Below are 9,373 nucleotides of genomic sequence, written 5' to 3'. Positions count from 1 at the left end.
TGTATTCAGTAGAGGCATTATTCCAGCAAAATGCAGTGTTGTTTCATGGACTGACACTGGGTGAAAAGATGGTCAGTCCAAAAATTGTTATTGGGTTAAATAAAACTAGGGCTGGGTGAGTTACATTAATTGTGATCATCGAAGTGTATGAATATTCGTCATCACTCATGTTATTACTCATTTTTCACTGGCTAGATTGTACACTGTTGCAGCACCTGGTCAGATCATTATGCAACTGTTTTGTTGTCTCTCTGAAAATGAACCTATTTATGTGTCGAACATGAGGACATTTCGAGAAAACTTTTTCAGTGACAGCAGTTGTCATTGCTGTCATTTTTAACTTTAACATGATATGATTAAAAGTAAACTGTAACTAGACATTCAAGCACAACTACACAACTTGATAGTGGGGACAAGCAGGAGGACATAGTAAAAGAGAAAAAGAAAAGAAAGAAAAAAAAATCATAATTACACAAAGATTTGAGGACGTATCCATATCACCCAGCCCTAATTTTTAACAAATTATCTTAATGATTTACACCCAGACTAAAGTCGTGTTTGTATAACTTGTTGAACAGAGAGTTCCTTACAGGTTATCTGCTTGACAGGAAAAAAAAAACTTGCCAAAGTTTGTGGCAACTATTCTTCATGCTGCAAGCAAAACAATTGAAGAATTTACAATTGGTTCTTAATGCTTACATGAAGCACTAATGTTCACATTAATTACACAATGATGGTACAATCAAATTGTAATCGCTAGCCAGTGTATTTATGGGTGGCATGTTTGGGTAAACAGAAGGAGAGGACATTTGTTTGATTTGTTCTCCTTCACAACTTAGGCCTGTTTATTAGGCCACATAGCATTACCTTGGTGGGATTTTAATCTTTAATGTATGAAAAACAAACAAACATACAGTGGTCTTTAATGCACTAAAGGTGAACTTTTAATTCAGCAAACAAAGTTCACTATAATGTAAATTAATTAATGTGATGTGTTTAAAAAAATATCTTGAGTACAAATGAATCTAAGTCCGGTCTAGTCTACGTTATTAGGTTCAAAAAGTTGACTCTAAATATTGATGCAGTACCTGTTGAATTCTGTACAGATTTGTTGATTTCATTCTTGTACATAATCGCTTGCAGTGAAACATTTTTGTGCACTCAACCTTGGATTTATTCTCAAATCCTGTTATGTCCTTTGAATTTTAGAATATGAAAATAAATTGACTCTTGATGATTAAAACACCCTTTCCGGTTGCTTTTTTTTTTTTTTTAAGCAGGAACGCTTCATTAGAATTTATTGTGAACCAGGGTGACTAGTTGTGAGCAGTGAAGGTCTCTGATTTTAAAGCAAACGTGTTTTAGATCATTTTGCAGCTTTTAATACAAGTGGAACACATAATTTAATAAATTCATTTGACATTCACACCAGTGACACATAAGATCCTTCTAAACACACAGTGGTACAATGCAGCTCAGACACACAAAGTTCAGAAAGACATTAAATCGTTTTTACATTTTAGACACGTGAACAGGTAGCTACATAATCTCTCCTCACTCGGATTTATTTGGCATGGCCGTGAACGCACCTTTAGGTCTCATCGCATGTGTGCAAGTTGGATGATTCACAGCTTAAAGTGGGCGAAACTTTGAAGAATGTAAGTTGCACTACCCTTTAATTGTACCCGAGTCACTGTTGGTTGGTAACTGTGCAAGTTTTTATTAGCTTTATTCACAAAATCAACTTGTTTTAAACCATTAATTAGCGGGAACCCAGCTGTGTGCTAGTCAAACTGTCAAACAGCTAATGTTTTGCTAAAAGACGCCATCTTTGTTTGCGTCCCGTGAAATCCATTGCTCTTTTTCAGGTAAAACCTATGGGTAAAACACAATTAATGTGACATGAAATGTTTGACTTTATTGTGGGTTTAACCAAAGTCCTAATAGGCAATATAGAATGTCTCTGGTTTAACTTATTTGAAGGCTTCACTTCCTATTACTAATTAACAAGTTATAGTATATGAAACTGTTAAGATCCAGTGGAGATTAATAATAACCTCAGTTCAACTTCGTAGTACATTTAGTTGTCAATTTGAGATGGGAGGGGTAAATGTAAGCAACAGTGTGTGTGTGTGTTGGTAATCAGGCAGCAATGGCTACTGTGATTCATAAGAGAAAAAGTGAGTCATGTCATGAATTAATGGTGGTAATAATAATGATACATTTTATTTACAAATAGTCCCTGTGATTTGTTGTAATATAAGAACGGTGCACTTATTTTAGATTCCCACAGACTGGAGCGTGTTTGTACAGCATATGCAGTGATTTCCTGTCGATCGTATCAGATCATAGAAAATGTCCTGAAAAATCATCAATCGTCTCTATGAATTTGTATGAACCCTGAGGGCGGCCTAGGGTGAATTAGCCCTACATATGTATTGCACTAAACCTCTTCAGTGCTTAATACTGTCCGTCACCCTACAAATGCTAAGACTTTTCATATGTTTAAGCCTAAAACACCTAAGAAAAAAAACAAACAAGCTGGAGTCTGTAAAATCTGAAGCAGCAAGCATACAAAGCGATGAGTGTTTACCTGCAGGGCAGCCTCTCATGCCAGACCAGATTTGATTTGCCAACCATTTACTACCAACTGTCTGATGCTCTGAACAGCATGCACGTCCCTCAACACATAACATACACCTGATGTTTTTTTATCCTTTCCTTTTTCTGTGGCGTCTTGGCGTCTGCTCCCCATGCATCCACTTGGCCACGTGCCTAGAGGATAAGACGGCAATTATTTCCTCACAGTGATGGTTCTGTTAGATTACATAAATCCATATCTAATACACACAATACGGTATCAGGACACTAGAAAATACTCAGTGTTCTTCATGTCACATAATCCTTGCAAACATGTCTTACAACAGCAACTGAGATGTTGCAGTCAGTTGATATCTGAACCTCCTCTGGTCAGTGGTACCTGCAATTCATCAATACAGTCATGCTGCTTCAGGGGACTGAGGCGATGAAAGAATAACATAATCCTCACCAAGACAGAGATGTGTGAAGTTGTCCCACAAAAAATTAAGAGGTTTAGACAAAGAAACGGAGATTGAATGTGAGTGTGTAGCATGCGTGGATTTGAAGTCTTCATTTATCCTTCAGTGCTGGTGGCAGCAGATGGTTTCTGCACTGCTCTCAGTCCCACTGCTAACACCTCTCCCTCAGCTCGGGGAATAACAGGATTGGTTAAAATGAACACGACTGACCTTTTAATTAACTACACAGACCATTGTGGCTGTGTTTTAATCACAGAAAGAGTATTCTCTGTCCTTGGCTCTAGTTTTAGAATAATACCGAGAGAAGAAACTCTCAGTGGCCTCAGAGGGGTTTTAATATTTTTGTTAGGCTACCTGTTTCTTTAACAAATACATAAGATGGATATCAAACTGACAGCATTTAGCTGTTCAGTGCTGGAGTCAATACTTTGAGGCGAGGAATGTAAGTAAATGCCACATTTAATTAGCTTCCCAAAAATATTAAGCAGCAGGCTATAGACCTTACAATTAATGAGAATAATAAGTTTTGATTTAACTTAGAGCTGTCGATGCTACATGTGTAAATAAACTCTCCTAATGTCAAAAGCAGAAGCAAAAACTAACTTGGTAATAGTAACAATAAAACTATCTCAGTGAAATACAAAACCGTCAGACAGCATGAATCAGGAGTAATATACTGACAAGTAGCCTGCATAGCCATTGAGGACAGGAGGAAGCTACTTTAAGTGGTCTCTTTGGCTTTCAGTGGCGTACAGACTGCGATGCAGTGTGTAGTAGAAGTGTGGAAGGCAGCCAGTGTGAGAGCTGGTATCAGGAGCAGCTGAATAAAGTCGACTTGGTGCTGTTTCCATGCGTTTGTACTGTAGTACTGAATGGTGGCATCAGCGAGCACACAAAACAAAACAAGACAACAACAAAAAAACCCAGGGGGGAAAAAACATGTCAGTCACAGCCCAACTTAAAACAAGCCAAACTTTGGTATAGTATTTGATTCAGGCGAGATTTCAACAATAGTTAAGGCTTTTTTTTTTTTCTCCAGGTACAGTTTGGTCACATAAAAACAGAGTAAGTGAAAATTAGAGCAGTAGGGTGGTATATATGATGTGATTTAATAGCATCATATGCATCATATCCCTCTCTCACTGTCACATCATTTTCAAATTATTGCTACTTTAAATTAATATTAATGGCTCTGCTTATCCATTTATTTTTTTGAGGGGAGGTGTGTGTGTGTGTGTGTGTGTGTGTGTGTGTGGGGGGGGGGGGTCAAGGGGTCAAATAAATCCTTCATATTCTTATATGTTTGCCCTGAGATGAATGCAGGTGAAGGTGAAGTCCAGCCGGTTTCATGATCTCGGTGCACACCTCTTCCTCTGAGAAGCTGCCGTTACGTGGCTTCAGTCCACCATCTAGTGGTAAACGCGCCTGAGCCCCGTAGCAGCGCATCACACCACCACCACCACCACCGTTTCTAATGAACACCGTGCCGCTGCAGACCTGTTGCATGATCCACCTCCTTTTCACCCGAACTCATTTCATCTCACTTCCCGAATTCCTCCTCCTTCCTCACCAAGTTTTGAAGACCAAAAACAACAAACAACAACCTCCAATTCAGTGCGCAAAAAAAAAAAAAAAAGTGAGTCATATCGCGGCAGCCTGCGAGTGAAGATGATTGGGATTGTTTCCATGCCTTGCTCCGTGTCCCCATGGCTGTTTACGTTCATGTGATCCACACTCCTCCTGGCGCCCAGCCACTCCGCGGTATTTATAGCATTACAGCGGCAATCATCACCCAAGGAGTCCTCGCGAAGCCATCCTCAAACCGCTAAACTTGGGGGACTGAGTGAGAGAGAGAGAGGGGCTTCAGGATCCACCTGATCGCGGGGCTCTCTGACGATGAAGGAGCGCGCGTCACCTCGAGGTAAAAGCTGTCAAATTCATTAATCATTTCATTAGTTAATTGATATTGTCGCTTCCTGTCGCGGGGGCTGCATTAGTCCCCTCTTTCCTCCAGTGATCATTTTTAGCATCTTAATCATCTATCTCTACTTGTTGTCACTGCTGCGTGTGTGTGTTCTCTGTCTCCTTTATTCACCTGCTTGTGCATCATCCACTTAACTCCAGAAGAATGAAGAAAAACAGCATCCTAATTAGCAATACCTGTTAACAGGCTACTTAGTGTATTACTAGAAGACTACGGAGCTGCAGCTGACGTGCACAAATGATAGGAAGAGGGGGCTGCCTGTTGTTCCACTGAGTCTACAGTGGTTGCACTAATTAAAGCGAAGGAGGTCACAGCCAGGAGATGGAGAAAGGAGGAATTAGAATATATAAAATAAAATAGCATAAAGTGTTTTAACTTTAATGAATGATAGAGATAAGGTGGACGCTTCCTGCTGCAGTAGGCTTATTGATGCTCTTATCTGTAAGGCAACCTTATCAACGGTGGCTTTCGTGATTCATTTCATTTTTGTTTAAATAAGTAACCAAGATGTCACAGATCCACCCCTGCATATCATCCCAGTTTGTTGCTGCTGCCGCTTTTTCAATGTGTGCCTGTTGATACAAGTGCCTTGACATTTAATTTTCCCCACACATCCGGCTTCTAATACAGGGTATCACATCTTTTGAACTTGCACGGCTGTGCTAAAAAAAAAAATCAGAGGCAGCCCGCCCATCAGCAGCATAAAGCTGCGATCAAACCACCCGTGTAAATGTGTGCGCTGACCTTGTACCCTCTCCAGGCTTTCAGACAGGCGCTGTTCTGCGTTTGAGGGCAGAGCTCAACTCAGACTGTGTCCAGTTCATGTCTGAGGAGCCCCGCCGCTGATGAGTGAGTCACTGTGCCTTTGCTTTAGCTCTCCCACACTCAGTCTTCTTCCTTTTCGGCTCCAGCTCAGTGGAAACAGCCTTGTTTTGTCTGTCTCTCACAGACAAGCCTGAAACTTGCGGTTTGCCAGCCTTGCCACCTCATCTCCTCCCCCCCGTATTTATCTGTCTCAGTTACATGTACATGCTTAACTGGACATCGGCAGCAGCAGCAAATAGGTCTGACTCCTTTGTTATGTCAGGTTCAGTATTCTGGAAACAAAGCATGTGACTGAATAGAGATATGAAAAAAAAACCTCTCCCAATGTCTCCTTATCACTTTTACTAGAACCAGCTTTCAGTACAATGTCTTATTCCGCCCACCAGTACGATGACATATTATTGACGTACTATTTCTGTATGGCTGCTGGTTCAAAGCTTTTGTTCATCTAATCATGCACTGCTGGTATCAAAGATCTTTTTCGATGAGAGGATCATTTAGACAAATGGTGGATGTTTTGTATTGTTCTGTCAGTATACAGTATGTGCTACATTTTTCTCATGCACATTCCCTTGCATGGTCTGTGAAGCTGCACAACCCAAACATGAAATCACTAACGTGTTCACCATGATGGTGCTTGTACGCTGATGTTTAGCAGGAACATGTAACAGGAAATTCATGGATTCACCATTTTTCAGTGGTGAATTCAACCTCTGTGGAGCATGAATGTTTGTGTGCAGTTTCATGGTAATTCATCCAATAGTTGTTGAGACATTGACAAAAGTCAGGGGAATATGTGATTATGATACATCCTCTGCAGAACTTGAATGTCTGCACCAGGTTCATGGGAACCAATCCAAAGTTGTGGACCCACTTACAGTGTAACTTAAAAATCCAGAGGAAAAATCAGAATCAGAATTTATTTGTCATTGCACAACAGCACAATGAGATTAAAAGCTAAACCTTAAAGTGCAACCACACGTAGAAACAAGACAGACAATAAACAGTAACACAATCAGTGCCGACATTCAGTTATTCAACAATCAACTATTATGATCCTGAGTATGTGTATGGATAAAGTGACAGTGCAAGTGCATTGATGACTAGCAGGGTAAAATATGAGAGTATATGTATAAAAATATAGAAATATAAAAAGTAAATAAATAAGAGATATGTATATATTGAATATAGCCATAGGCTGTCAGTTCATGTTTGCATTCAGTAAAAGATAGCATGTGAAATGTTTTCTTTGCAGTGTTTCAGAAATTGTTTTTTTGCTACCTTTCACTCAACTCATTGTTCTGTCTCTCCTTTTTCCTCACTTGTAGCATTATGCTGAAACCACCGACGTCTGACCTCTGTAGAGATGCTCACCAGTTCAGACCAGTCCCTCTCCCGCTCCCTCACGCCCAACCTCCATTCTCCATCCAGCTGTGGACCAGCAAGAGAAACACATGTCCAGTCTTCTCTGTCCCTCCCTGAGCCGGAGGCCTGGAGGAAGCCCAGCCCGGCTGCCCGCCACGGCCTCGCTCAGGGAGCTCGCTCCTGCTCTCTGCAGGTCCCACATGCCGTCCCCGAATACCAGGGCCTGCCCCCTCGAGCAGCCAGCTTTGATGTGCCTTACAGTCGGGAAGAGGGCTCGTCCGATCAGGGTTCGGGGTCTCTAAGCCCCCACTGTATGCTGCGACGGCGTGGGGGACTCGTGGAGCAGAAGGATATCATCATGGCTCACCAGGCGCATAAAATCCAGAGCACGCCGCAGGCCCGCAGGAAGGAGTGGGAGTAAGTATAAAAGAGATTCAGAGGCAAAGGATTCCTTTTAAATTGTACGTGTAAAGATGATAAATCTCCATGGAGGAGGATGAAAGCACCAGGGTAAAAGAAGGCATATGCTCTAATGCGTGTGCAGTATGACATTTCAACCTGTTGAACCTATTTGGTGGATCTTTCATCCAAAAGCACATTTGCGGTCAAGGCACAACTGTCATTTTTGAAAAATTTATATCGATTTTAATATTTCCGGGCTTTTTTTCAGGCCAGACACTTTAAAGGACAATTCCAGGCAAATTCAACCTGGGGCTTTTAGTTTCCTAATATTTTAGGTCTAAAAGAAGGAATCTGAAGAATTCCTTTTAATTGCTCCTGTTTTGCAGTAGTTCTGTCTGTCCCTGCATCGCCACAGCAGCAATGAATGGGAGCGGACTGATCTTACACTGTTTAGGCTGTTTACGTCCCACAAAACCATTTTTTTCCCACAGGCGACAACAAATGGTTATTCAAACATGCGGACATGTTTGTAAACGGAGCTGTAATACAAAGTCTTGCGTGAAACTTAGCGAGACTTTGTATAACAGCTCCGTTTACAAACATGTCCACTTGCTTGAAGTAAACAAACCCCTTGGTGTATGTTTGAATCGCCATCTGACGCTGTCTGTGGAAAAAAAACCAAACGGTTTTGAGGGATGTAAACAGCCTAAACAGCGTAAGATCGGTCCGTCCCATTATACGCTGCCGTGGCTATGCAAGGACAGACAGACATACTGCAAAACATGAGCAATTAAATAGAAAATCTTCAGAATCATTCTTTTAGACCTAAAATATTAGGAAACTATAGCACCAGGTTGAATTTGGCCGAAATTGTCCTTTAACGTGTCGTAGTATAAAAAGCCAACCCTAACGCTAACATTAAAGATGGCTCTGTTCCATGTAACTGTCTCCAAATGTAAGCTTTAGGAGTGAGCAGCCATGTATAGCACCTAAGCTGTTGAAATGGAAATAGACCGAAGCCAACGCTGATCTTTACCTGCTAAGATGTGTCAAGCCCTCTGTTGTGAAAACAGCCTGTAGACATGTTGTATACTGTAGTCATAATGAGCAGATACTGATGACATTATGGCGCTTTTCCACTACACTTTCACGGAGCGGCACAGAACGGCACGTGTCGGTTCGGCGCGGCTCGGCTCGGTAAAGGTGCTTTTCCACTACAGCTGAGTTCTTCTAGTACCTTCTCAGCGGGGGCGGGGGCGGGCGCCATTACATTACTGTTTTACTTAAAGAGGAGCTATGCAGGATTTTTACCTTAAAGGGATACGCCAACATTTTTTTTTGTGTCTTGCCTCACTCCCAAGTCCATGACAAGCAGATAGACACCATCCTTTCGACTCTGCGTGCAGTAACAAGGGAGAGCCCGTATCGCCCGTAATTAGCTTAGCTCAAACGCTGGAAGTGTATAGGTAGTGTTAGCCTGCCTCCACCTAAAGTCCTCAGTGAAACTCTCCAGCAACTCTAAACGGAAATCGGCGGGCCGATCTTCGTCTCAGAGCTGACAAAACACTCCGGTAAGGCATCTTGAGCGGTCAAATGCCGCTAACGGGACGAGATCGGTCAAAACGGAGGGTTCAAGCAAAGACGATTTATTTTGGTTCAAGCTAGCTACATCGAGGGTAGGTTAGCTTCCTATTTCAAAGTAAAAGCACAAATTCTATTGTCATGGTTTTCTGTATGT

At 41.6% G+C, this 9,373-nt stretch overlaps 1 protein-coding gene across 1 annotated transcript in view; it reads left to right on the top strand.

Moving 5' to 3' along the window:
• Positions 1 to 7,234: 7,234 nt before the first annotated feature.
• cacna1eb (calcium channel, voltage-dependent, R type, alpha 1E subunit b) overlaps positions 7,235 to 9,373 on the top strand; it is a gene marked incomplete at both ends in the record, with an annotated part of 57,140 nt that continues 55,001 nt past the window's right edge. Inside the window, one exon of the mRNA XM_083990877.1 lies at positions 7,235 to 7,650. Within this exon, the coding sequence (XP_083847003.1) occupies positions 7,235 to 7,650 (416 nt within the window). The remainder of the gene's footprint in view (positions 7,651 to 9,373) is intronic.

The sequence above is a fragment of the Trachurus trachurus genome (assembly GCF_905171665.1).
Source record: "Trachurus trachurus genome assembly, chromosome: 17".
Taxonomy (NCBI): domain Eukaryota; kingdom Metazoa; phylum Chordata; class Actinopteri; order Carangiformes; family Carangidae; genus Trachurus; species Trachurus trachurus.
The sequence above is the reverse complement of the archived record's forward strand: the minus strand, read 5'-3'. Positions and strand labels throughout refer to the sequence as shown.